This window comes from Cardiocondyla obscurior, linkage group LG24 (assembly GCF_019399895.1).
Source record: "Cardiocondyla obscurior isolate alpha-2009 linkage group LG24, Cobs3.1, whole genome shotgun sequence".
Taxonomy (NCBI): domain Eukaryota; kingdom Metazoa; phylum Arthropoda; class Insecta; order Hymenoptera; family Formicidae; genus Cardiocondyla; species Cardiocondyla obscurior.
Window position 1 is genome coordinate 468,535 of NC_091887.1, and position 27,567 is coordinate 496,101.

At 31.6% G+C, this 27,567-nt stretch overlaps 4 protein-coding genes and 1 long non-coding RNA gene across 18 annotated transcripts; 3 read left to right on the forward strand and 2 right to left on the reverse strand.

Annotated features, from left to right (window-relative positions):
- Positions 1 to 56: 56 nt before the first annotated feature.
- LOC139111450 (protein takeout) lies at positions 57 to 4,182 on the forward strand. The gene is made up of 5 exons (XM_070671741.1): positions 57 to 1,054; positions 2,157 to 2,290; positions 2,398 to 2,570; positions 2,650 to 2,858; positions 3,158 to 4,182. The coding sequence occupies exons 1-5, from the start codon at positions 985 to 987 to the stop codon at positions 3,307 to 3,309; spliced, it is 738 nt and encodes a 245-aa protein (XP_070527842.1). The 5' UTR covers positions 57 to 984; the 3' UTR covers positions 3,310 to 4,182.
- A 42-nt stretch (positions 4,183 to 4,224) lies between these two features.
- Positions 4,225 to 5,208, forward strand: LOC139111453 (uncharacterized). Its single transcript, XR_011547207.1, has 2 exons — positions 4,225 to 4,552; positions 4,814 to 5,208. It is a non-coding gene; the product is annotated as an uncharacterized lncRNA (long non-coding RNA).
- An 8-nt stretch (positions 5,209 to 5,216) lies between these two features.
- On the reverse strand, positions 5,217 to 6,345 carry LOC139111677 (circadian clock-controlled protein daywake). Its single transcript, XM_070672150.1, has 4 exons — positions 6,273 to 6,345; positions 6,001 to 6,087; positions 5,561 to 5,827; positions 5,217 to 5,383 (listed from the first exon to the last, which is right to left on the reverse strand). The coding sequence occupies exons 1-4, from the start codon at positions 6,343 to 6,345 to the stop codon at positions 5,217 to 5,219; spliced, it is 594 nt and encodes a 197-aa protein (XP_070528251.1).
- Positions 6,346 to 6,348: 3 nt separating this feature from the next.
- Positions 6,349 to 19,399, reverse strand: LOC139111435 (adenylate cyclase type 10). 13 transcript variants are annotated; one of them, XM_070671705.1, is made up of 36 exons: positions 19,286 to 19,399; positions 18,941 to 19,064; positions 17,515 to 17,743; positions 17,286 to 17,429; positions 16,916 to 17,191; positions 16,686 to 16,809; positions 16,433 to 16,587; positions 16,231 to 16,362; positions 15,902 to 16,121; positions 15,534 to 15,837; positions 15,227 to 15,354; positions 14,938 to 15,096; positions 14,769 to 14,874; positions 14,271 to 14,687; positions 14,118 to 14,209; positions 13,897 to 14,049; positions 13,542 to 13,629; positions 13,333 to 13,474; positions 13,008 to 13,148; positions 12,692 to 12,841; positions 12,520 to 12,601; positions 12,145 to 12,362; positions 11,841 to 12,008; positions 11,618 to 11,733; positions 11,225 to 11,545; positions 10,981 to 11,120; positions 10,519 to 10,808; positions 10,201 to 10,399; positions 9,820 to 9,959; positions 9,604 to 9,715; positions 9,319 to 9,457; positions 9,047 to 9,246; positions 8,002 to 8,052; positions 7,604 to 7,865; positions 7,257 to 7,435; positions 6,349 to 6,564 (listed from the first exon to the last, which is right to left on the reverse strand). In XM_070671705.1, the coding sequence occupies exons 3-32, from the start codon at positions 17,609 to 17,611 to the stop codon at positions 9,103 to 9,105; spliced, it is 5,097 nt and encodes a 1,698-aa protein (XP_070527806.1). In that variant the 5' UTR covers positions 17,612 to 17,743; positions 18,941 to 19,064; positions 19,286 to 19,399; the 3' UTR covers positions 6,349 to 6,564; positions 7,257 to 7,435; positions 7,604 to 7,865; positions 8,002 to 8,052; positions 9,047 to 9,102. The 13 variants fall into 13 exon arrangements, with proteins under 13 accessions (XP_070527806.1, XP_070527810.1, XP_070527807.1 ...); XM_070671709.1 differs by having other exon boundaries at positions 17,647 to 17,673; positions 19,136 to 19,380; XM_070671706.1 differs by having other exon boundaries at positions 17,515 to 17,673; positions 19,136 to 19,380.
- An 83-nt stretch (positions 19,400 to 19,482) lies between these two features.
- LOC139111437 (phospholipid-transporting ATPase ABCA3) lies at positions 19,483 to 27,476 on the forward strand. Of its 2 annotated transcripts, none has more exons than XM_070671718.1 (22): positions 19,483 to 19,624; positions 19,704 to 19,823; positions 20,165 to 20,778; positions 20,884 to 21,191; positions 21,356 to 21,514; positions 21,587 to 21,827; positions 21,898 to 22,065; positions 22,164 to 22,351; positions 22,420 to 22,581; positions 22,672 to 22,780; positions 22,860 to 23,625; positions 23,692 to 23,848; positions 23,917 to 24,130; positions 24,216 to 24,734; positions 24,829 to 24,954; positions 25,071 to 25,289; positions 25,382 to 25,654; positions 25,768 to 26,072; positions 26,151 to 26,298; positions 26,386 to 26,596; positions 26,678 to 26,891; positions 26,988 to 27,476. In XM_070671718.1, the coding sequence occupies exons 3-22, from the start codon at positions 20,466 to 20,468 to the stop codon at positions 27,201 to 27,203; spliced, it is 5,016 nt and encodes a 1,671-aa protein (XP_070527819.1). In that variant the 5' UTR covers positions 19,483 to 19,624; positions 19,704 to 19,823; positions 20,165 to 20,465; the 3' UTR covers positions 27,204 to 27,476. The 2 variants fall into 2 exon arrangements, with proteins under 2 accessions (XP_070527819.1, XP_070527820.1); XM_070671719.1 differs by having other exon boundaries at positions 19,498 to 19,624; positions 19,707 to 19,823.
- The last annotated feature ends 91 nt before the right edge of the window (positions 27,477 to 27,567 follow it).

The following is a 27,567-nucleotide window of genomic DNA, read 5'->3' on the forward strand; positions in this document are numbered from 1 at the left end:
TCCTGAAATCAGAATCCATAATTAATTATAACATAAAAAAATACTTTCTACGATGACAGATCGTAAATTACAAAATCATACATGTTCATTCTCCTGAAATATTATTGCATAATACAAATGGCTTAATTGTAGTCGAATGCAAATGATTCGGTTACATCATACAAAGTACGGTACACTCTTATTGCATTACGTCTACTTGTCAACATAGACTCGTTGTATTTATATTGCATACAAGATTATTGTCTTGTTTCGCAAATTACCATTTCAGTTTCGCGAATTATCCGAGAATCCATTGAGCATTCATTCATCTAATGTAAAAGCAAGGCTTGCAACTTTTACATTTCTTTTCCCCAAATTTTAATAGATATTAAAGCGCGGGGAATTAAACGCAACTTTTGAATGTATCCTGCAATCAAACATTAATCAAACGTAAATTTCATGTTCAATTAACTATCTTACTCGTATCAGATTACTTATCGATTTCTACGTGCATCGTACTTTCGTCATGGTCAAAGCGTCGCTGCAAGTTTCTCATTCGGTGAGGGATCTGAATGATTTATGTGCGGGAAACTCAGCGAGGACGTCATCGCTTATCTTCCAAGTAAAGCACTTTCGTCTAGCCGCCTCCACGGTCCTGGCCCTGGATAAGACTCGTCTGCTGCTGCAGACGACGAAGGAGGCGCAAGTGCATGCATGTTGCAGCAGTGAAAGTATCCGAGAGTGCAGCTACGATTTGCCGTCTGTCAATGCCCTCTCTTTCATAGTCAGTCTTATTCTAACGGCGCCGTTTATCGCGCGAATCGAGTCTTCAGTCGAATTCATCGTCGCGCCCGGTAATCCTTATACGCGGCAGGATTTTCACGGCTTACTTCGTCAAAAGGTATCGATCGGAGCCGCGAAGGTGGACACTGCGAAGCACCGTCATCGAAACTTTCGCGTAACTTTCGTCTTCATTATTTGCCGCTGAAGCTGCCTTAAAAAATTATGACTAAGAGGCTGTGGGCCATCCTCCTTGTCGTCGGTTTCACGGCAACTCTCTCCTCCGATACCAGTCGTGAGTAATCAAACTATTGTAATTTTTTTTTTCTTTTTTTTGCAAGCTTAACATTAGTTTCTTTAATGTTAATCTCCGCTTAATATTCGTCGTCGCAATCGCTGTTGAATTTAAAACAATAAAAGTTGGATTTAAATTCCTTGCGGCGAGGCACGAGTGATTTTTATTATTACGCTGGAATTTAAAATAAAACGAGATTAATTTGATGCGCTGGGATAACATAAATTAAGTAGTAAAACGATCGTTTAATTGGAGAAATTGCCACACCCGTATAAAATTTCGAAAAATAATATCATAAAATAAACTAGTTTACAAAACGACATGTAATTGCTTCTATATGCTAAAAAAATTTTTTTGTAATAATAAAAAATCATTTGTAATTCAAATTACGTGTAATTTTCTGCACGCAATAACGTTACACTGTCGTCAAGACCGGATCTTTGTTTCCGCAGAAAACCCTATGTTGTAACGAAATATCAAAGTTCAGTGCAGACGTAAAAATTTATATATGCATCTAAATTTGACGAGATCACTATATAATTAACTTATGATTATTGCCAGCATTTATTTGCATACGCGTAAAAATTGGCGGAGGAAACGAGGCGCTTCCGATAAAATAAAAAATAAAATAGAATCACTCGTAATAAATATTTGAATGCTTACGTGTGCATGTGTACTGTTTTAATTATGCAATCTACTTCATATGCATCATAGTACAGTTATTAACTAACCTGACACAATTTTGCAAAGCGTTAGGAAAAAAACGTCAGAAAAAGAGCTCTTGGTATAAGTGACTTCTTGCGATATTACCTCTGTATCAATTTGCAATACACTTGAAGGTGCTTTTTCGTCACGAGATATTACTTTCACTTTTAACACAACTAAAGTTTAATATTCTTTTTACTTTTATTAAGACTTTTACTTAAACGATCTAGAACGTTTCTCCTTCTTCACAAAAAAAAAAAAAAATACGAAGAAGAAATTATTTAAGGAATACGCATATAATAATCGTGCGTTTTAAATGACAAAGTCCCACCCGTAGTAAACGACATATGTTGAAGCAATGTGTATTAATGCGCGTGTAATAATAATTTATTTGCAGCCGAATACGTGAAGCAATGTTCCAGAAGAGACCCGAAGCTAATAACTTGTTTGATCGACTCTCTGCATCACTTGCGACCGTATTTAAGCGCTGGAATCCCCGAAATTGAATTACCCGCAGTAGAGCCGTTCCGTGTAAGTTCGATCTATCTTTAATTATTATTAAAAAATATCTAAGCTCACAATTAATGTATCAACTCAGTTTCGCAACTCGGCGTTAAAATTTTTTATTATTTTATTAGATGGACGAACTGACTCTTTCTCTGACCGGTGGTACAAACGGTTATAAGATTCAGCTACGCGATCTTTATGTAAAGGGAGCGAGTAATTATACAGTGGAAGATATTAAACTTGGTTCACCCTTCCAAGCGGTAGTGCGAATGCCAGCCCTTATATTAGATGCGCATTATTCTAGGTACGTAATACTCATAATTAAAAACGTTCTTTTACGTTAAAGCTATTGAATCCCTATTTATGAAATTTAATTTTTACAGTTCCGGCGTATTAATAATTTTGCCCGCAAGTGGAAATGGTACATTTCACGCGCGTTTCGGTGATGCTAGAGCGCTAGTCAGGGGAACAGTCTCAACGAAATCGCGAGACGAAAAAACGTATTTGAACGTCGATAATCTCGACGTCGTGCTTGCAGTGAAAGATGTGCAAATGCGAGTTAGCAAGATCTTTAACAACAATCGAATATTAAGTAAGCATAATTGCACAAGCAGTCTATAAGTATCTATGAGATAAATACGGGGTTTTATAACCGTACGTTGCGTACGAGAAACATGATATCATCGCCATAAAGTAACTGAAAAGTAATGACTAATATCTTATTAAGTAATTGCAATTGTATATTAATATAAAATGTAATTATTTAGAATTGAAAAATTTTTTTAATTTATATACTTACATGTATAATTTTTTTTTCTTTTTTTTTATATTTAAAAAATTATTTTTTTTATAAATAATTTATTTTTAATATTATTATATTACTTTTTGTAGCCGAAGCCATTAATCTTTTTCTTCGAGAAAATGGGCAAGAAGTATTGAAGTTGATGGAACCGCAACTTAAAAAGAAGTTATCGACGCTCTTTGCTGGAATTGTAAATCAATTGTTACGACATGTACCAGTGGAATCCTTTCTTATACCTTAAAACATATATATTTTCGTTAATTATCATTAGTTTCTTGTTATCGAAATCAGTGACAGATTAAATATGCACGGGAATAACATAACATTATAGCAGCAACCTATCAAGCAGTATTTTAATTGTACAAAAAAAAAAAAACCACACAGTATTTGGATTTATGGTGCACTTTTCGATTATTAAGAAAAGATTATTGTTTCAAGAGTTAAAAAATTTATTTATTTATTTTTATTTACTTCTGACCACTAACAATTGAGAATTGCTGGTTAGATTATAATATTAGTTAATGCATGTTCAAACGCATCGCGCAAAAATGTTTTTTAATTATTGTATTTTTTATTATTTTTAATTTCAAAAATTATATGTAATGCATAAAAATGTGTATTAATGCGTGTATAAAATTTAAAATAGATTACATGTACGGTTTTCGAAAAAGAATTCGTAAAAATTGTCTTTTTTAAACTCGCGATTATACATATATGTATATTAATATACATATATTATATGTGATAGTAAATACAATTGTTGTTTACGTCATAATAAAATAAAATTAACGTTAAACTTTAGATGTGGTATTATAGTTTTAATGCACAATGGAATTACTGGTATATTAATAAAGTAAAATAAATGTGTTGTCTATTATACATACGAATATATGATAAAAGTTAATTTATCTGATTATATGTTCACTAATTTTGCACATAAATAATTAAAAAAATATATTAATAATTAAATTAATAATATTTAATCCGCCCGTTTAATGCGTCCGTATAAGTAGTCAAGAATAAATAAAATAAAATAAATAAAATGATAAATCCATTAATCCTGGGATTTCTCGATTCGCGGAGGCTCCGAAAACGCTCGAGGAGTATTAGGAGCATTAGGAATACATAATGAGCGAGTTGGTAGTCAGAGCACCGTTCCCGCCAACTCCGTGGCCACGCCTTTTTTATAATGGTTGCTCTTCCCGCCAACTCCGTAGCCACACCTTTTTTATAATGGTTTCTGTTCCCGTCACCGCCTCCACCGCTGGCGCCATCCTTGATCGACAACGGAAAGCTCATGTCACAGAGCTATTTTTCCTAACCTTTAAATACTTCTCGAGCGTCTGCAAGACCTCAACGCGACGCCGAGAAACCCCGGATTTGACAGGAATATCATTTTGATTATTTTAAATTTTTCAGCTATCTATATATAGAGGCGCATTTAAAATGTTTTATATTTAATATTTCACCAACGAACTTCGAATGTATGTATTTTAAATAATTTAATTAAGACTTTTTTAAGATAGAATCTTGGAGATTTATTATGTCCGTGCTTTACATAAACAATCACTAATAGAAATAGCTGTAACACAATAATAGTAACAATGATAAGAATAAACTATGGTTATACATACAGTAAACTCGCCGTTGTTGCACTATTCACACACATGTCGACATTGTGCAAATCTAAATAACACTATCCGAAGTGTGGTGAAAAGTAACTTATCACGTCGGGATGTTTGCAGACTTCAGAAAAAGGAATTTTCATCGTATTCCTCCACGCCGGTTTTAAGCAGTCGCTTAAAATATTCGTGATTCCAAATTTGGCGCGCTCTCGATCATACTACGAGGACGTACTGTGTGCATCCTCTAGCAGGAAGGAACATCTTCAAGAGCTTCAAGGGAACGTCTTCGCGAAGGATACCTTTGCGAATATGCGGTTGCAGAGCTCTGTAAGACGTTCATCCCAAGTCTTTGCAAGGAATGGCAGCATTGAACGATACAATGTCGGCCAATATTCATTTACGAATTTCATAGCGGCATTATCTGAAAGCGATAAAGAAACGACATGTAAGAAACAAAATTGATTGTATTATAAAACGAACAAGTACGTTAATTTTTAATAAAAAAATAATTTGAAGCAACTGTCTACTTACTAAGTTCCTCGTTACCGTTAAACATGTCACTAAACCATATCTGCATTTTTCCAACTTCTGGGTTTAGATGGAAATGTTCGAGTGTCCATTTGTCGTTAGCCACAGGTCCTTCCAGGATCCACGTGGATTTAATATCTTCCATGCTAATATTAAAGGATCCTAAAAGAAGAAGAAATATACAATACATAAAAAATAATAAAATAAAATAGAAATAATTAATTCTTATCAATAAAAATATATTTCAATATGTTTGCTTGTAAAATCTAGATTCAATAAATTTTTTTAATATACTACAAGGTTAAAATTAAATATGAATTTGTTTATTAATTTACGTACCTTCGCCACCAATTTGGAAAGTTCCTAGAGCACCATCCGCCTTATAACTACCTTCAATAAGCACCTTTGGTAAATCGACGTCAAGCTCCAATTTAAAGTAATTATCGGAATGTTGCGGTCTCACAGCCAAAAACTGAGCCTTTGCAAGTCCATAAGTATTAACATTTGTGACTGTTATATCCGCACGTATGTCACTAGTTTCGTATACAGTTCTTTCAGTTTCGGTAAAGAACGGATCCAAGATTGGCACATCGAATTTTGGGATACCTATCGAGAATAAAAAATTGAAACTCGTGCGACGTTATGGCACATTAACGTAAATTATATAACAGTAAATTTAACTCGGTTTATGCACTTTAAATAATAATTACAATGTGAATTTAATAAAATTAATTAATCTAAAAAAATATTATCAAGTATTGTCAATTTGTTTTTAGTACCTGGGATAAAGTTCGGCCACGCTTCTTGTATGGCAAGTCTTAAGCAAGACGAATAGTCATCTGACTCACGTTTGCAGGTTTGCACAGCTACAAATAAATATTAGAAATACATTAAAATTTAATTGTGTCTATATATTCTTTTTAATAATAATTATATTTTTATAAACTGTTTCTTATTTAAAGCAAAATCAAAATAGGACAGTCAGCTAAATTTTAATTGATAAAAAATAAACTTTTGCTTAAAAGAATTGTTAATCGAAGAATGAACTTACGAAGCTCAAGATCTTGAGCCGCGGCGAGCACAAACGTCGTAGCGCAGAAAAGGGCGAACGTGTAGAACGACATCTTGCCTGGTTAAAAATCCTGGCGGCTAGCCTGCCCGATTATAAACACTCGGTTTATATAGTTTCTCGGCCCAAGGACTCGGCAAAGATACATTGCAAAATTGCATGTCATTAAACACGTGAGAGGCGAGAAGCAGCAGCGGTACTTGATCAGTAAACTAAAACGCAGCTGTGACAACTCCTGGAAATGCGCTTCTTTGTTTAGAATCATCTCCAGCGACTGAAAAAAAAGGAGAACTTTCTTAGTTATCGAAATAAACGAAAAAGATTATATTAATACATTTTATATTATATGTTTTTTAACTTGGAAAATTTTAATTTTCTATAAAATAACTTTGTAAAACTTTAAACAATTAATACACGAAATAAATACACGAAATCCAAATATATATCTAACTCATATGCATCTAAAACCACGTCATCGACATTTATTGATATTAATAGAGAGTTATTAAGAGACACCTAGTACTGACATTACGGTTAGAAAAATATCTGCCTACGCATAAACGTAATCGTATGAGCTTGACGGAAGAAATGCCCCGGCAAATAAATTTATTATGCGCGACATTACATCGACGATAAGACTATCAGGAAATAGTTCAGAATTCTGGAGGAATTCATTTCCTCGGCTTGACCCCCAAGATCGAGCTCGCGCGAACCGACTTCCGTGACCTTGTGACTTTGCGTACCACCCTCGCAATACGATTAGCAATCGCATAAGTGTGACTTGCAGTCCTGACCGCGTCACACTTCTTTATCTAGTCGCAATGGAATTAAGATCAGATCGCGAACGTGCAAAGTAGCTACCCTTGGAACAGATCGCGTCGACGACTAGAAACGAGTTTCTCTAAGGACGCACGTCGGAGAAGGTGGAGAGAAAAATGGAGATGCCGAAGTAACAATGCCACTCACGATGAGACTCCGCAGTGACGTAGACGGCGAAGAGATGCCGATGTCAGTGCATTGAATACGGAGGTCACTATGTGGACCAGCGATTACGTGTTGCGTGGGTAACTAATGAATGGTGCACGTGCGAGCTTTCAATCCTTTCTCATTTAAATGCTCCACCTCGGTGATCTCGGAATCTGCTTCTGGAATGTTTTGTTTTTATTTTACTTTTGTAATAAAATATTACGACGTGACTCATTTATGCTTATAACTTATTGCTACCACTATTAACAAAATAATCTAATAATCAGTATTAATCTCCGTTATTTCTATAAATTTTCTTAATAAGCTAATAATTTGTTAATTCTCACCATTTTTCCACACGGAAGAACAACGTAAGTTTGTTTGCATTTAATAGATTTAGACCAAACCATAATTACGACGTAATATCCTGATGTTGTAAAGTTCTCTTCAATTAACCGAGCTAAGTATAGATTCTTACTCTTGGCCATTTACGTTTCCTATTTCATTGTCATACAGAGGTGGCCAGCTTAGTATTTAAGAGAAACGTAGGCTGCACTTACTAGTCTCTTCTAATAAACATCTGGCGTGCAACTCTGTTGCGTGTGATACCTAGAATAATAAAGCGTGTGGTTAATGAAGGAGAGCATAAATTATCTAAAAGCTAGTAATTTAAATTTTCCAACTTCAATGTTCTCCTTGTTGGTTTTATAAACAACGATAATGTAGTACAATGAGTAGCACATACCATCGATATTTTTCTGTGCACCAAGAAAAGCGATTACATCCGTGTAAAGACCTAAAATCACAAAAACAAAATTATATTAATACCACGTAATATAATAATTTATATTCTGTAATGTTCAAAATTATACATAAGAATATTTAACTCTTAACTTTAACGTTGATGCCATTATTTCAATATTATATGATTCATGTACTTGCATGCAGTGATCGATATTAACAGATTTTTGTCCGACATTTCTCTTATATGACATAAATCGCACATAACAATTTGCATAAAATAAATGCATTTGCGCGGATCAATGAGCGCGAGGGATAGTGCACTAAGTCCTTGTAGAAGTAAAAAAAAAAAGTAAATAGTCCTTGTCAGATTAAAAAAGAAAGACGCGTATAATGAGAGAAACGCTCGACGCGTCTTTTCCTTCCCCTGTTGCATAAGAAACGAGTGCATGTCTCTTCTCACAAAAACGTCTACGCTTACATATAAACTCAAATGCTCATTTATACATTTTAAATAAAATAATATTTTTTAATACAAACTATCATCCATATTCATGAAGTGTTGTACTCCAGTTCACTACCGTTCTTTGAATTTATGTTTATATTAAATAAATTAAGTAATGCACGTGATTTTTCGAATTCTTCTATTACTCCGTTTTAAATTTCTGGTCCACAAATCTAAACACTAAAACGTCACTGGTTCTCGTTGGTTCAGAAGAAAGATATGTAGGTCTCTCCCAAGTAGTATTGGCTTGTTTATGCCAATCACCATTCACTCAACAGTGACCGCTTCTAACTACCTGGCGTGTACATTATCACTAACAAAACACATACAGCCATAAGTGCACACCATTGCGCACTGTTGCACAATGATCGATACAGCAACATTTAACGATCCGCATTTGGCTCGTAAGCCATGAAACAGGTGAAACTGGATGACGGTGCTGACATAAAGAACCGAACTTGTCCGAGCAAATTGAAACGTTTCACAAATAACAACAGAGCGCAACTTGTATAATTTGCTTCTTATGATAAAAAGAAATACTCACAATAAATCCGTCCGAAATAATTTTGGAACCAAACTCTTGAAATCGTCGACGCAAATTTATAACACATATTTCGGTAATGGAAATGTAAAAGGAATCATCATTGAATCGTTAGTATTTACTTCGTCCCATTCGTCATGTAAATTACTGGCATTTTCTATCCACAAATCTTCCTGTACGGACGATATAGTCCCTAACCAAACCTAAATATAACACGGTAAAATTAAAATATTAACATTATATAAAATTATAACATAAAGAAAATTTTCTCGTACCCGTTGACAATGACTTGCCCACGTGTAAATCATTCTATTATCTACTTTTATAGATAACTTCTTTGTTTTTTGCAGCATACTCATTGCAACACTTTTTCGTGACTGTATCATATAATAATAAGCTTTCATTAACATATACCTGTAATCATTTTGTGACATTTATTTTTTATAATTATTCTCTAAGAAAAATATAATTTTAATGGTTGTTAAAAATAATGTTAAATTTTAATTAAAATAATATTATAATATATAAAATATTATACTAATAATAATAAAATTTCATACCTGGGAATTGCAATTTTAACGATCTTTATCATACTTTCGACCTGCTTAAAGTCATGCTTAATTTCCGTTAGCGTCATCAATGCATTTATATTCCTGTTAGTAACTTCTTTTACTGTAAAATTATACGATAATCAATATTTTAATAAGCATATTATAAAAAAAACATTATGTAAATGCATTTTACATACACCCATATATATTTATCTATTTCATTACCATACAAAATTAACAATCCCTCGATTCTTTTCAACGTGGTAATTGTTGCCGCCACCTTATGCTCATCGACCACACTTTCAGCCGTCACGTTTCTACTGATCCAAACTTTCATAGCTTCCCATTGTTGCGTTCTGACGCACCTTCGATACATATTAAAAAGCAAAGAAAATAAAAATTTTAAAAAATTCGTAACCCTGTTATTAATCCTTTGCGACAATTTTAATTATTAAAATCGTTTTTTACAGGTCAAAATCTACGCGTGTGCAAAATTTGAATAAGATCGGAGAGTAGGCCCGTTTTCTACACTACCGTTTTTTTTAATAATAATGTATACCATCGTAACTATTAATTTTAATTTCACATAAAAGTTTTCGTACTTACCACAACCACATAGAGGTGAAATATCGTCTTTCCGCTTCAGGATCGTGTAGACTAATTATGGTCTCTCCTTCTCGAAGATAATATTCATCGCAGCTTTGAAATGAAAGAATTGTGAGACCAGTATCGAGCTGCACATCAGCGCACATCGCGTAGTACCAAGTGCGAGCAGATTTATCCAAATCGTTTCGCGACACGAATTCTGATGATATAATTTTAAAATGTATATTAATTTTTATGCAATTAAAATATCAATTTGCTCGATTCGTTATATATAATTTGTCATAATTGATATACATAAAGATTAAACTTAAAGCTTACCCAACTCTCTTAGCAAAGTCACGACTTCCGAATGACGACACGAGATCATAAGCAAATGCACTAATCTCGGTAGTATAATTAGCTTGACAAACATAGAGTTTATAATTTGCGCCATTCTCATTGTAATAAAACCAATTTTGATTGCTTTGTTAATCTCCCCTCTTAACCATCGCGAAAAAAATATTCCCGCGTAAAGCTCGGTGATGGCTTTGAACTCTTGGAATTCAAGTGAATTACTTTTCTTTGCACAAATGCTGAGAGCCTGTTTTTCCAAATAAGGAACAATTGACCTGTAAAAAATTAATTAAACAATGTAATAAATGTCCTCGTTGAAATAACACGACATTCGACAATGTTACAAATAGTTAATAAATTTTATTTAATGTAAAAATGTTTTAATAAGTTTATTAAGCTTGAAAATTTTGCATAATTTTAATTAAATGACTGTAATTAGCATATTACTTGGTTTGGTAGACGTGTGCAGTGAGCATCATGTTCGTAAACGAAGTGCAGAGCACGAGAAAGTCATTCGATGCATCTAACGCAGCATTTAAGCCCCAGATGGCTGCCAATCGTGCGTGCTTCTTCGTTTTCTTTACTCCCTAAAATTTTAAAACATGAAATATATTAAAGAATAGCAATTATAGTTTTAAAAATTATTTAAAAAAATGGGATTTATAGAATTGTTGTAAATAATGATTTTTACTCTAAATACATTAAACAGCTGTGCTAAACAATTAGCCAGTTGTTCGATATAATTAGTAGCGAGCTCATCGACGGTGTCGATCTTCCAACGTTTGGGACAGATCAATCTCCATTTTAGCACTTCAAGTTGAATCGTCGATTTCAAGTCGATCATGAATTTATGTTGTGGAAAATTATAGCTTAGAGTGCTCATCGCTTTCTTTAATTTCTTGCTTGCTTCAGAAAGTAAACCGCTTTCCAAATAACATCTACTTTGGAACATTTCAATTTTTGCGGTAAGATAAAGCGAGAGAATAGAGTTTTCTTCGTTGGTCTCGAACATCTATCGTTAAAGATCTCACGATTAACTCAACTCTTTAAACTGCTTTACTATTTCTATATCAGCCTTGCTCACTTGTAAAAGCAGACTTTTAGCGTCATCTAGTAGTCTGAGAGCTTGAGGTACGTTGTTAGTCGCTAAACAAACTTCCACGTATTCTAAAATCACCGTTAATATTACATCTTGTTTTCCTAAAATAATATAAAATTTTATTATTTATAAATTTAACAATTAAAAACTATGTATAATATATTCGTTATATCGATATTTTTGCCAATAACGATTTACGTTTATTTACCGATTCCTAGACAATGTTCTAACATCTGAGCATAGACAGTAATTAAAATAAGATGACATTGGCAATTTGTAAAATCAACGTCAGAAAACGTCTTGATCGGTTTCTTAATTTTTCGAAAAATATTAAGACAAGAGACACTTGGCGTTCTCTCTGTTTCTTGCTGCATTTCTTGCGACAATAAATTATTATAAAATTATTTTTTATTTTAATTTACTTTAAAATTACCGCATAATTTAATAGCTCAATTAATATAATGCATTAGATTTATTTATATTTAAGATTGATTCTAAATATATATAAATACCGTTTACTTTCTCTTCTTTAAAAGTATAACTTGTTTCTTCAAGTTGATGCATTTCGTCGATATCAATAGTTAATTTAATTCTTCTAGTTTCCTGCGCGGTCTTTCCTAATAATCTTGCAAATTTTATCTCACCGCAAGTAATACATCGTTTGGTATGTTGCTGAAGATATTTTAACGCTTTGCTATGTAATTCCATCTTTTGATTTTCCGTGAGCGATCTAAAAATCAAATATACTTACATCACATAAAAAATACAATTTATATTAATGGTACTTAAAGTACTATTTACTAGAATTTTAAATACAACGTTTAAAATATTATATTTTAACTTAGATAAACTTGTCAGAAGTTATATAAAAAGTTAACATTCTCTACCTGTATGTAGTTTCATGAAACTTTGATACTTTAAAATGCATAAGACCGCAAGATGCGTATCGTGGGAGGTCTGATAGTTCCTCTAAATAAATTTGGTTTTATTATAATAATTTTAAAAGAAACTTATATGTAGAATTTTATATTTTGCGTAAAAATATTTAATTTTTAATACCTGGTATTATAAGATTAATACATTCACACGTAGTTTCTGCTTCAAGATTAGATTTTTTTATATCTCTACGAAATACCAGCGATCCTCCACTCGTAGTAAAATCGCCTCGTGCACATCCGAAGATTCGAATCTCAAAGAGTTTCTTGATGGCTGCGGGAAAATAAAATTAAATACTGTTTTAAATTGGTTTCAATCGCAAGCAACAAAACTACATAGTTATTTAAATCGCGTATTTAATACGTTCTCTAAAAATATTAAGACTTATTATATTTTTTGTTTATATTAATTTATATTTTTTTGCCAGATATCTTTTTACCAAATCCAATTTCCCTCGTAGATTTGTCTTCCATTAAATACTGTAGCATACTTCTATTAATAATTTCTCCCAACACCGATGCGCACTTTAATAACAGCTGATCCAACGGCGTCAACGAGTCGAAAATTTTCAGAATCATCACTGATAACATACGATATTTTATAATATTTATAACAAATTATATTTAAAAATTATCACAGACGTTTTTTTCAAGACCTGTATTCTGAGCAACAGGAAAGTACGTTTAACAAATAAACTAATAATTAATTATAAAAATCAGAAAATCAATTATTAAAATAGTATTAATAAAAATAATTTTAATTACCGTCCATTGTAATTTCAGCACCTCTCTCTTCTGGCACAAAACCTTCCGTAAATTTGCAAACGGCAATTGATTCTTCATTATAAATTGGTACCGACAATTTGTATACAGCGTTTTGCAGCTTTATCGAAGATATTGGATCATTCTAAAATCAAATAAATAATTTATTAATTACATAATATAATTAAGAATAAAAAAAAGAAAAAACCTACAAGATAGCTTGTCATATACATTTTCCATTTATCTGAACGTTCTTCCTCATTATCTCCGTCATTTGAAAAAATTTCGTCTGAGGCAAGTCTAAACAATTACTAAACGTAAAGTAATTGTAGGTCTGTTTTCTGTAACTGCACTGCTGAATCGGTGCACACTAGTGCAATAAGTTAAAGTAAAACAAATATACTTTCTTTTGCTTTAGCTTACTACGTTAGTTCAGCACTGCAGCTACAGAAAACAGATTTTAAAATAATTTTGTGTTAAAAATTAATTGGTTAGCTTTTTCCGAGAAAAAAAAATACAAATATTAAACAAATTATTATCTAGAATTATAGATAAAATTAAAAATACTTTTTTAACATATAATTGGGCGGAAGCACATAGCCCATTTTTTCAGCAATAGTTTTGCTAATATGGGTTATTATAATGCTACCAGATTGTGTGAGACTTAATAAGAAACTTTCTATCCATCCCGGATTACCATAACTTTTTTCTTGAATTAATCTAAAAAATATAAATGCTAAAAAATTATATTTCAGCTGTTCACAATATGCAAATTTAAAATGACCAACTTTTCAAGTTCCGGAGGAATTCCATGTATATCAAGAATTTGACATGCGAGCGCTGCGTGATACCACTTATCTATACTACCCAATTTAATAACCTATTTAAAATAAATATTTTACAGTGTCATAAATGTAGAAATACTATTATAATTCTCGTACCTGTGATTTTTTCAACACGTCAGGATGTATTTCGTACTCGCCATTGAGCTTGTGTCCAAAACTGAGAATAAAAAAAACTGTGCTCTGCTTAGTCATCGTGTGAAATAAATTTAATGAATCCTCATCACTATACTGAGCGTTGTCGATAATCACCACCCACAGTTCCTTGAAGCAGCTTCTCATTAATTTCAGCACAAACCTGAGTAACATTTTACGCTTTTGTTTTCCGGATAGCGCTGTATATTTTGGACTCATTACGAAATGAACATTAAAGAGTTGATTAAGAGCGCAAAGATATTCTGGTTCGTATATATGTTCCAATCGTGACATCAGTATTTCTTCACAATCTCTTGAAGTGGTGGTGACATTGAAACCCAGTGGAATAGAAAATATCAAACGGATCAAATTGTAAGAAGTCTGTGTCAAAAGAAAAATTATTAATTGACATAATCGATTAAATTAAACTTGCTGCAATAAAAAAATAGATCGTATATCAACCTTAACATCGTTCATAACTAACGAAATGTAATTCTGTAATATATTTGTAGGAATATTCTGTGCTATTTCATCCAACAATCTGGTCTTGCCGATTCTCGGTTCACCTCTGAAAAGAATTAGCAATTAAGAAAATTATTTAAATTAAAAATTCTAATGCAAATTAAATTACTTTATAATCAACGTGTTATGTTCGATCTGTATAAGTTGCCTTGTTTCGTCTATAGTAAAATGTGTATTTAAATTCAATAGCATCTGACGATAAGTTTTCATTTCTTCTTTCCGTCCAAGTAAAGGGCATTTTCCTCGTATTATTTCAGGCGTAATATATCTGCAACCATGTATTAATTAGTACATCAATAATACATAAATTATGTTGATACATGTATATCAAAAAAGAATATTTTCTAAAGATAAAAAATAATTTTTAGAAAATTATAAAATAAAAATATGCAAAATACTTTGCCTGTTCCTGAAACTCGTAAACTGGACCGATGTTTGTAATTCCTTTTAAATGTCTCGGCTCTTGCAGTATAAAATATTTTGCTTCAAGACGAGAATGTAAGAAGCTCTCGCGATCGCATATTACCTTAAAAGTAAAAATTATTGCATAGAATAAAAAAGAAAAATGTATTACCTTTAATTGCGAATAAACTGAAATTTTGTCAAATTAAAGTTGACTTTTTATTAACATTAATTTATTTTTTAATGAAGTAGTAATTGTGAAAAAAATAAATTTATTTAAATTATTATTTTCCATTCAATTACTTTGTTAGTATACGCGACCATCAAACGTGCTGCCTTGTTCACCGACATTCCTATCACAGTATATTCCCTCCGTAAAATATGACCAACTACTCCGCAGTACGTCATCCCGGTGGTTACAGCGATTGTCACGGATTCTATATTCTTTATCGCCGAGAGTTTCTGCCGCAACTTACTGGCGCACTTTAATCCAATCTGTGATTCTAGTTCGTGTTTATCACCGCGCAATCCGAATATGCAAAGAAATATCAGGTCTTTGTCAAAAAGAGACGTTTTATTTACGCATCCGTGCATTTTGCAAACGACCCTACAAATAATTTTAACTGCTGATATTAAAAGAGTTAGATAGAAATATTAATTTGGATATTTACCCGCAAACCAACTTGTAAGTCGCACTAACAAGCGAGATCAACTCCTCGTTGTTCATGACCGTAGTGATGACATTGATAAAAAGTATAACCACTTGTCTCATCTCTGTCAAATGTTCCAATGGCTCGTCCATTTCCACGGATCGCATTACTGGTCTGAGCATATAACTCTTTAATAAATCTTTCAACCGCTTTTTAGCTACTTTTATGATTTTAGGTCTCACTATAAAATTAAAAATATTTTATGTAATTTAATTCATGGTCTTAATTAATACGAAACGAGACACGAGAATGTGATTAGCATATAATTAAGTTAAATATTTTTTACTCACGGCTATAATCAACTTGCTCAAAATGATGTTCCATCGAAGCTTCGCTGGTCCAATTTAAGATTGTATTATTTGATACTTTATCGTCGTACGACAAATCAAAAACATTTTTATTACGTTCGATGTTTCTGTTATCTGGCGATTGCAGTATATATTATTACTTAGAATAAAACTTTCTACATTTTTCTAATACAAGATTGCATACAGGTTTCATTGTGAGTAATGTGGCCTCTAGGGTGATACCACATTGCCGAGCAAGCTATAATCAGAGTATGTATACCATCCGGCAACTTTTCATAAACATACTCGTTAGGATTCGCCCATTGCCAGCTACTGGGTGCTACAAGAATATCTCCGCCACTAGATAAAATTTATTTTTCAATATATATGCACGTAATTTTCGTATATTAAAAATAATAAATTTTAATTTTAATAAATAAGTAAATGACATTTTATACCGACATAATGTTTCAGCGAACTTTACATCCCAAACAGGTTTTCCAGTAATTACATAATAGGATAAATTTTTTGGATCGCCAATAGATGTAAAGTATGTTATTCCAGAAGCAATTGCAAGTTTAACTATAAAAATATTATTAAATTAATTTCTTTTTTTATCTATTTAATGTTCAATAAACGTAAACTAATTAATAAATTGTAAATTAATATAAAATTGATTCAATAAAACCTCTGAGCGTTACACCAACATCGGTGCTGTAGGTTCCAAAATGTTTTTGTATGATGCATGCAGTCTGCATTGCTTCTGTCGCAATGTCACGCATAAGCATCCCTTCCCGAAGTTTCCACATGACTATGAATGCATCGCCCGAAAATTTTACAACATCCCCGTTGTGCGAAAGGATCTCCTGTACCATCGCGCCGAGGTAGCTGTTTAAAGTTTCTGATAGTTTTGAGGGACCGCCAACACCAGTTTTCGTATATTTTTCCGTGAGGTCTGTGAAACCTATGCATAAAAAATTTAAGTCACGTATACTCGTTTACGATCGACTCATTATAATTAATATATAATCGTCTGATTTATATTACATTATTACAACCTGAAATATCGCCAAGCAACAACGTTGCGTGATACTCTCTCGTTTCATAATTATTATAATAATCCAAGATTTCATCAGGACACATAGACGCGAATATTTTGGTATGTTGCTCTAATTGACCATTAGGAGATTGCTCGGAATTATCTGTCAATAGAATAATCTATATTACGTTACAATTGCATATTAAATTGTAAGATTAATATAGATTTCGACGCATTGATTGACTTACTTTGTGTTATTAAAGTATTCATATTTTTTAACATATTCATAAATTTGTTCTTTCTTCTCCAGAATAATGTGTACAAGTCGCAAATGATAATTATCATTCAGTAACAACGAAATGATTATTATTAATTCTTACCTAGGCTATGTATGTATGCACTCGCAACTGAAATAAAAGAACGTCTGCCTATGTGATCTCCAAAGCGAATTTCAATTGTTATTATGCAAACGAAAACCTGCAGATAAACTTGTCTCTTGTAGACCTGCTTTATCGATGAAAAATTTATTTTCGCGGAAATCAAACAGTTGTTGGCGTGGATATCTAGATGCCGCTAGATTCCTAATTCACACTTTTAGTTTAAATTAGAACCATGCGCGTGCTATTTTTTAATATAATTTAATTTTTTTTTCCATAAGATGTTTTACTAAAATTATAAAAAAAAAAAACTTTGTGTGTTCTAGTTTCCTATCCTAAAAAGTTGGTGTATTACACAAGAATTAACTTTTTAATTGTTGCTCAAGAATAGATAAACATATTAAAAAAAAAAAAAAAAAAAAAAAAAAATTAATTAATTAATTAATTCGCGTGACGTCACTAATGTCTCTGTGCCTAACTCAGAGTTGTCTTCTTTCTGATTACTGAGTTAAGCAAGTGTTCGAGGTTTGCCGAGCTCTAAAAAAAAAAAAAACAATTTTGCACACTTTAAAATTGATTAATTATCCATGCAACATAGTGAACGGTTACCACTTAATTAAGAACTGAGTTAGGTAAAATTGAACTCTACTTAGTAACATCCTAGTCTTAAATACAGTTCAATTTTACCTAACTCAGTTTTTAAGTAAGTGGTAACCGTTCACTATATTGTGTGAATAATTAATTAATTTTAAAGTGTACAAAATTGTTTTTTTTTGCTTGCCAAACCCCGAACACTTGTTTAACTCAGTGATCAGAATACATCTCTGAGTTAGGCACAGAGACCTTAGTGACGTCACGCGATTTAATTTAATTTTTTTTTTTTTTTTATTTAAATAAAAGTAGTCCCTGTCAGGATTCGAACCCGGTCGACCCCGCGCTCCTCCGCTCACTAGGCGGGTATCATAGACGCTCGGCTAACCAGCCTTTATAATAATATTATATTTTTTAATATATTTAAATTTAATTTTTTTTTTTTTTTTTTTTTTTTTTTTTTTAAAAGTTTATTTAAGAAGTTAATTCATATGTAACGCACTTACTTTTTAAGATAGGAAATTTGCATGACTGTACGAGCTTATCTCATAATTTTCATCAATTTCGTTATCGTTACATTGTCATTCCGCAGATAATACGTGGTAAAAAAACACTCAACGATAACATAACGACAACGAAAGTGTCATTTGGTTTCAATGCGATAAAACTGTACAGCGACGTATATATTATAGTTATTCCCACATACCTTTTTCAATTTAATTTTGTTAGTTCAACTAAAGTTATGCTAATCCAACCATCTAATTAATTGATTCAGCAATCCTCCTTGTCAAGATCCGAAAACAATTGGAGAATGTAGATCGCAATATCAACTATAATACATATATAAAATAATTTAAATATCCCTTAGTTAAAACAGCTACATATAAAGATTAATATTTACACGATTAACTTCTTTCATTTCCCATATAAAATGCAATGGGACGCAGATCGATACGATGATTACGAGTGCATTTGCAGAATATTCGCGGAATGTTATGAAGCAGCATTGAACATAGAATATACGAAAATCGATTGCGAGACGCAGCCCTACCAGCAATTTCCCTTCCACCGCCACCTTGGCGCCATATTGTCGTGCCCATATTTTTGACATCTCACAGTGTGAGCCTCACACTGCACTGCATTGCACAGTGGCACTCTGGTATTCGTATCGTTTACGGTGTGACGTGTGGCGTCGAGTGCTGTCACGTTTTCGAGGAATATCATTACGTATATTATCGTTACGTATATTGAAAAGCGCTGAGCGCTATAGTGAGAAAGAAATATTTATCGCTCCTTGATAACCTGATAAGATGAAGCTTCGCGAGACAGATAACATTCATTCGTCGGCGAATATACTTCCTAAAAATGTTACTGTAACGTGACAGCTCTCGTGAGTACATAAACATTTTTTGTCACATAATTTCGTTCGTTATCGGGCTCGCATAACAAGCTTAATTATTTCTCCTTAGAAGTAATTCGAACGCTGACGATGTCGAAATTAACCGAACGAACGTTTGTCCATTGTTCTGTATAAATTTCGAGGCCGCATTTCCACGTCACACTTTACTACGTACACTTAACATACGCAAGTAAGTTGAATATTTATAAACTAAATATAAACCTCGGCGTATTTTTGTCTTTATTCAGTTACGTAAATTTTGGCATTTTCTTCAATTCGCAAGCAATTGGATTTTTGAAAGAAAAAATTAAGGTGGACTTTCCTCTTGTCAGATGCATTCTTTACATATCTTTAGAGATATCTTATATGCATGATTTTGTATAAAATTTATTAATTTTTAAAAATGAAAATTGCAGAATTACCGTCTGTAATTATGAAAATTATAGTTATAACAATTTCAGTTTATTGAATAGTGTGAAATGTTCTATATGCTTTACCTTGACTTATGACTGATAAATTACATTTGTTTAGGTAAAATTTGCTATGACAACATAGTAACTCTACACAAAAGGAAGCAAGTCAATCTTTTTATATAATATTGTAAAATTTACAAATTATATAAAGATTTTTTTCAATATTGATGACCTAAGCTGTATAGTTAAGTCATGAAATATACTCCAAGTTGAAACTGATATGCACATCAATTTCACTAACTTATTCAGGAGACTTTGTGTGCTTTCAATGGCAAAGTAGCATATACATTTGTATACATTTGTGGATATACACACCTTACTAATAAGGTGTTAAAAGTGTTTTAAAATTAAAATAAAAAATGGCTGGCAAACTGAAAATTTTTGGCTTGTTAATATACAAGGATTTGATAGTGCGCAAGAGACATTGGTGTATGACATTAATTCTACAAGCTTTAGTGCCCATTGGGTTCTTTGCATTACTGCAAGCTGTAAGAGATTTCAGTGTTCAACCACCAAAAATAATAACAAATACCACATACTTTCCTGTGCGTACACAAGATCAATTAATGTTAAGTAATAATGCTGTGCATAAAGTGTATTATGTACCAAATAATACACATACAGAGAAGATAATGGATTCTGTTAGACATTGCCTTTTGCTTCTGCCTGAAAGTAAGCATTGCTTAAAATGACAATTAAATAGAATAAGTGGTACTTTTAAAGAACTATGTTAATATAAAAAAAAATTATGTTAATAATGTTTTTATTTTTGTACAGATATGCAGGGTTTTAGTAATGAAAATGAAATGGTAAATGCTTATACATTAGCTCAAGCAAAAGATCCACTAATATCTGTAATAGCAGTTGTTTTTGAAGAATATATCAAACCCGCCATGAAATATAAAATAAGACATTCTTGGAAAATATCGAATGATTTATATCAAAATTATTTTGGAAATGAATACCTACCTACATCACCCGCGACATACTTTGTCAGAATGCCATTTACACAAGTTCAAATATGTCTAGACGAAGCACTTATAAAACGAGTACTACCCGATCATAAAGCCGATCAAAACATCAAGGTATTATTAATACATATATATAATTTTTTTTTTTTTTTTTAAGTATAAGTGTATTTAAATAACTACATATTTCTATTATATAAAAACAGATCTGGATAATATATCGTTATCGAATAACGGGATTATTTTTTTATCATTTCCTGATACGTTGATATTTTTTTCAGATGTCAATACAAGGAATGCCTTATCCACCGCATGTCAAAATAGATGAATTGGATATGGCATTACGCGAAGCAATTGCTACATTTGCAGTTATGATTTTCATGATTCCACTTTGTGTGGAAGCTACCTATGCCGCGAAAGAAAAATATATTGGCGTAAATGTTAGTAAAGTTTTTTTTTTACTTGTACGTTTTTAATTATTAAAATATAATTATTTACTTCGTTGTTTTAAGGTTTTAATGGAAATGAACGGAGTCAACTTGGCCTATAATTTATTTAGCTGGTTAATTACAGGAATATTATTCAGCACTATTTATGTAGTGCCAACAATCATATTATTTAAGAATACTTTTAGTGAAAATGTTGAAGCCTTTTTGGAATATGGAAATGGCTTTATATTTTGGCTTCTATTTACTACACATGTTGCTCATCTTACAACATTTGGCATGCATATTGCAGCATATTTTTCAAAACGTAAACATCTTTTTATAAAATAAAAAAATTATTCAAATGCATAAATTATATTTTTCATATCTTTTTACAGCACGATTTGTGACAACTGTTATAGTGATTATTTATGTAGCAGCTGTTTCACTTCATACAAACATGGTAAAAGAAGAAGTTTTCGGAGTTATACCATATTTTGGCATAATATTTCCAAACGTTATGCTTTTTAGAATTTTTGAAGAAACAAATGTCCAAGAAAGCAAATGTAAGTAGTAAATATGTTAATTATTTATGTTAGTAATTGATCAAAAAATATTAAATAATTATATGTATTATTTCATTAAATGTTTTCCATTTTTTTAGTGATTGGTGTTCAATGGAATAATTTCTTTAATACTGGAAAAACAGAATATGGTGTTGTAGGAAGTTCAGGTTTTATATTTTTCTTTTCAATATTGGGTGCTGTGATACACTTTATTCTTGCAGTATATATGAATGCTGTACTTCCTGGTAAATATGGGGTGCGAAAAAACCCATTATATTTTTTGAAGGTAAGAAATAATATGAAAGAAAAATGTAAATATGCGAAGTAAAATATTCTTATTCTATTATATTTTAGTTTATGAAGAAAAATAAAATAGCTCTTGATGAAGAAGCATGTGAGTTCGATTATGATAAAGTTAACGAAGATTTCGAGCCTGTATTTGGCGGTTCTCTTACTCCCGGAATACAAGTACGTGATCTTAAAAAGTCTTATACAACAAGCTGGTTACGAAAGTCTGTAAGTTACATAAAAAAATTCACTTAAAAGATAAATATAAAATTTATATTTTATTATTTAATTACTCAATATTATATTTTTATATTTTAGAAAGTCCATGCCTTAAAAGGAGTATCTGTGGACTTTTATAAAGGACAAATTACTGCTCTACTTGGACACAATGGAGCAGGCAAAACTACACTTATGTCCATATTAACAGGTAATTATATTGTGTTATAAAACATATTTCTTACTGAAAATATTATGTAGAGAGTACTTATTATATTTATATTTAATAGGTGTAACGAGTGAATCGGAAGGAAAAGTTTTTGTAAACGGCAAAAATATACGAAAGTACTTGAACGTTATTAGAAATGATTTAGGATTATGTCCTCAAGAAAACATGGTTTTTCCAGATTTGAATGTATTTGAGCAAATAGAATTTTTTGGCTTGTTGAAAGCCAAAAATAAAACCAGAAGTGAAGTTAAGGAGAATGTTTATACTTTGCTTTCTAAGTTAAAGCTTTCCGAAAAGAAAGACGTTTTACCGAGCAAACTTTCCGGTGGTCAACAGAGAAGACTGTGTCTTGGAATGGCACTCATTGGGGATGCTAGTATATTAATTTTGGACGAGCCAACGTCAGGAATGGATCCCGAAACCAGAAGAGATACATGGGATCTTATATTGAAACTTAGAGGAGAGAAAACCATATTAATTAGTACACATAATATGGAAGAGGCTGATATACTTGGAGATAGAATTGCAATACTTCATGGAGGTCGTCTTAGAAGTTATGGTACTGCTATGTTTTTGAAGAAACAGTATGGCCATGGGCATATGGAAGTTACATTATCGACAAAGTCTTGGTGTATTCCCGATAAAGTCATAAGTAAATTTGATTCAAGAACGCAACAGCTTAGCCTTGATAAAGAAAAGATTGTTTTAAATGTACCGTATACGGATTCTCTACCACAATCACTGGATAAAGTAGAAAGCGAGAAGAATAAGTTAGGAGTTACAGGGATAAGCGTGTCGTTAATTACCTTGGAACAAGTATTTTTGAAGTACGTTTATAAATAATTTTTAATTATTATTTTATTACTATTTTCTTACTTTACTATTTGTTGTAGAATTGTAAAGAAAGAAGAAGGGACCCCTCTTAATGAATTATTCACGGCGCCATCACAAAAAATTACAGACGGTGAACTATGCATACAATCAATATTGGCATTATTTTGGAAGAAATTCACATATACGAGAAAGAATCTTACGAATCTGCTATTTATTGTATGTTTTTTTATTTTTGATATTTAAAAATCGGCAAGTTTTTTCTAATAGCATATATATATTTTCAGCTTTTTCTTCCTATCGTATCAGTAATTCTAATGGCCTTTAGTTATAATATACCGGCTGATTCTACAAATATTATTCCATTGAAACTTAATATCTACAGACATCCTAAAGCTTTATACTCGTCATCTAATGAAGAAATTGGTCAACAATACAGAAATACTATTCAGGACTTCGGCGAAGCACAGCTTGTAGCTCCAGATATAAATGTTCAAGAGGGTGAGTATATTATATGATTATTATGTAATCTTTTGTATAAATATTTATTCGAATAATATTTTCTTAATATATTTTCGTCTTTTAGCTCTTGACATTTTTTCTAAGGAGAATATTGCAGAATATCGAAATAATTTTATCGTATCCGCCGAGTTTAACAATATCACTAATACAACCTGGGGGAATGGTTTATACTCTAATCTAGCAGTTCACAGTGTGCCATTGACAGTCAATCTTTTAAGTAACGCGTTTATCAAAGCTCTCACAGGAAAAAATTATTCTATTGATTTATCTAGACAACAATTACCTTCTACGTTGTCATCGAGTGAGATAGAATTGCCAGAAGCAGAAGCGCTTTCACGCGTTTTAGTATTTTGCTCCTTCTTTTTCCCCACTATGGCGTTTTTTGTAGTGCATCCTTTGCAAGAAACAAAAACTAAAATTAAGCAACTTCAACGTATGACTGGTGTCACATCGCTAACTTACTGGAGTACAATGTTTGCTTTTGATTTTCTGATATATACAATGTCTGTACTGTTAATTATGATAGCACTTTACATCATGGATATTATTCTCGGTATTCGGTTATATTATGGGACAGAAATACGTAAGTTTTTATTTTAAATTACTATTTTAATATGCAGCAATATTATATTTTAATTCTTTCATATAACTATATATATTTATATTAATGTTTTCAGTGTATATGATATTAATTCTGGAATTGTTCGGTATGAACATTTTACTTTTCGTATATTTATTTAGTTTTTGGAATAAATCCAGAACTACCATAACAACTATTTTGGGTCTTACACCTACCGGCCTCGGTAATATTTTTATATTTCTTAAAGATATTAAAATTTTTTATGTATGAGTATATTAATTTAATTTAATAGTTTCTTTAAAAATGCAAAAGATGAATAAATGTAAAAAATTCTTTCAGTTATAATACAGTATCTTATACAGAAAGTACTGCAAGGTTTTCCCTGGCTCGATGTACTGTATAATCTACAAAAGAGACTCTTTCGTCTAATTCCTTATATAAGTTTGTTCCACGGTCAAATAGGATTTTTCGAAACAGCAGTACAAAATGCAAGGTGCCGTCGTTTACCTAGCAGACTTTTCGATGTTGCTTGCATTGCGACTAATGACGTTTGTTGCGGTAAAATTATAAATATATATAATAACGAATATAATTTTATATTTCTACTAACGATAAAATTGATAAACTACTTTTTTATAATTTATTTTTAGGCATGGATTGCCACGATGGAGTGTGCAATAACCAGTTGCCTTATTTCAAAGACTTTAAAGGCGATATGAGTTTCGAAGAAAGTATAGTATATCTTTCTGTAACACCACTTTTATATTTCGCTTTATTAATCATATTGGAAGAGAAGCTGATTTCAAAACTATTCAGTAAAATTGTCGGTACAAAACTACGAAAGGAACAAGATATAATGGATGACCAAGTAAAGAAAGAGAAGTTAGCAGTAGCGTTAGAAATTAATAAACTTAACAGTCAAAGTAAGATAAATTACAATATTTTAAGAAATAATATATAAAAATTAAATACATAAATATAAATCGTGAATTTAATAATTTGTATTAAACATAATTATACATGATTTTATGTGCAGGTGTTGATGTTACAAGAGAACAATCAAAATTAGATAATACAGAGACAACCAACGTCGAACTGTTACACAGTCCAACGAGTGAAGGCAACAGTCTTTTCTTAGTATACGAATTAAGTAAATACTATGGAAATTTAATGGCCGTAAAAGAAATCAGTTTTCGAGTAAAACCACGAGAATGTTTTGGCTTGCTCGGCGTGAATGGCGCTGGAAAGAGTACAACATTTAGAATGTTGACAGGAGAAGAAATGTCTAATAGTGGCATAATGTACTTAAAGCAAGCGGAAATTCATTCAAACAGAACAAAGGTAAAAACTTGTGCAGTAATTTAATTCGTTTAATTCTTACGAAAATAAATCGTTTACGACAGAAACTTTTTTCTGCAGTATCTTTCAGAGATGGGATACTGTCCACAAACTGATGCTTTATTACCGTCTTTAAATACTTTTGATCATTTACGACTGTTTGCTCGTCTTCGTGGCATACCAAAGTCTAACGTAGAGTTAGAAGTTAATAAATGGATTAATAGATTAAGTAAGTCAAGTGCGATAATCAATGTAGAATTAAAAAAAAATAAAACGTACAAATAATGCATGTGATATGGACATTTAAACATTACAGATTTAACTGCCTGCATGAAGCAACCAAGCGGTACTTATAGCGGTGGTAATAAGAGACGTTTGAATATTGCGATGGCTCTAATTGCTAGCCCTACTCTTGTTCTCTTGGATGAGCCTACAACTGGTGTCGATCCTGCGGCTAGAAGATCGCTTTGGAGTACTTTACAATCATGTCAAGCAGCAGGACAAGCTATTATTCTTACATCTCATAGGTATTTTTTTTTTTTTTAAGTAAAAATATTTATTTTAATGATTTTATAGAATTAAAATATAAAAACTATATTGTTTTACAGCATGGAAGAATGTGAGGCACTTTGTAATCGATTGGTCATTATGGTGAAGGGCGAATTAGTCTGTATTGGTGCAAGTCAAGAATTGAAGCAACGATTCGGAGCAGGTTATGATATTAACATAAAATTAAATCCAAACCGAACGGATGAGGATGTTAATGATATTAAAAAAAGTATTGAAATGTCTTTAACGTGCGACATTAGGGACGAAAATTTGGTAATTATTGTTCTTTGCTTAAAAGATTTGTAACGATTATATTATTATTTTTTTTTAACTATACTTTACTATTAATTTTTATTAATTTTTTTACAGGGTTTTCTTGCCTATCATGTAAGTGATTGTAGTACAATGTGGGAAAAAATGTACGATACAATGAAGAGCCTAAAAAATAGATATAGCTGCATTGAAGATTACACGGTTTTATCTGCAACTTTGGAACAACTTTTTATTCAGTTTGCAAGAGGAGCTGCGATGATCGAGTCTGGCGAATCATCGGCTCACGTTACTAGTCATGAAGAAATAGCATAAACTAAATTAGACAGCAAATATATATAAATATATTAAATAAATAAAAGTTAAACTAAAATATAAATGAATATTTATAATATATAATATATTTATAATTATACAGATTTATAAATTGTAAATGTAAGGATTTAATTAATTTTATTTATTTATTTAATGATATTAATATAATTATTAATTTTGTATACATTTCGATTAATTTAATGTTAATTGTATTATTCCTGTATTATAAATGCTTTTAAATTGTTGCAGCAAAAATATAATATAATAACTCGATTCTGTGTCACTAAAGCTGCTCTCTTTTTAGTAGACACAGTCGACACAAGTGTCATTTTGTTTTTTTTCGTATTGACAGAATAACGAAAAC

Coding starts and splice junctions, on each gene's coding strand:
- LOC139111450 (XM_070671741.1), top strand. CDS start 985: ATGACTAAGAGGCTGTGGGCCATCCTCCTTGTCGTCGGTTTCACGGCA. Junction 1,055..2,156: donor TCTCTCCTCCGATACCAGTC/GTGAGTAATCAA, acceptor ATTTATTTGCAG/CCGAATACGTGAAGCAATGT. Junction 2,291..2,397: donor CCGCAGTAGAGCCGTTCCGT/GTAAGTTCGATC, acceptor TTATTTTATTAG/ATGGACGAACTGACTCTTTC.
- LOC139111677 (XM_070672150.1), bottom strand. CDS start 6,345: ATGTCGTTCTACACGTTCGCCCTTTTCTGCGCTACGACGTTTGTGCTC. Junction 6,088..6,272: donor GGCTCAAGATCTTGAGCTTC/GTAAGTTCATTC, acceptor ATTTATTTGTAG/CTGTGCAAACCTGCAAACGT. Junction 5,828..6,000: donor GTGGCCGAACTTTATCCCAG/GTACTAAAAACA, acceptor TATTCTCGATAG/GTATCCCAAAATTCGATGTG.
- LOC139111435 (XM_070671705.1), bottom strand. CDS start 17,611: ATGATAATTATCATTTGCGACTTGTACACATTATTCTGGAGAAGAAAG. Junction 16,122..16,230: donor TGAGCAAGTTGATTATAGCC/GTGAGTAAAAAA, acceptor TTAATTTTATAG/TGAGACCTAAAATCATAAAA. Junction 13,149..13,332: donor TGCTGAAATTACAATGGACG/GTAATTAAAATT, acceptor GTATGTTATCAG/TGATGATTCTGAAAATTTTC.
- LOC139111437 (XM_070671718.1), top strand. CDS start 20,466: ATGGCTGGCAAACTGAAAATTTTTGGCTTGTTAATATACAAGGATTTG. Junction 22,352..22,419: donor ACCCATTATATTTTTTGAAG/GTAAGAAATAAT, acceptor ATTATATTTTAG/TTTATGAAGAAAAATAAAAT. Junction 23,626..23,691: donor TTGGAACAAGTATTTTTGAA/GTACGTTTATAA, acceptor TATTTGTTGTAG/AATTGTAAAGAAAGAAGAAG.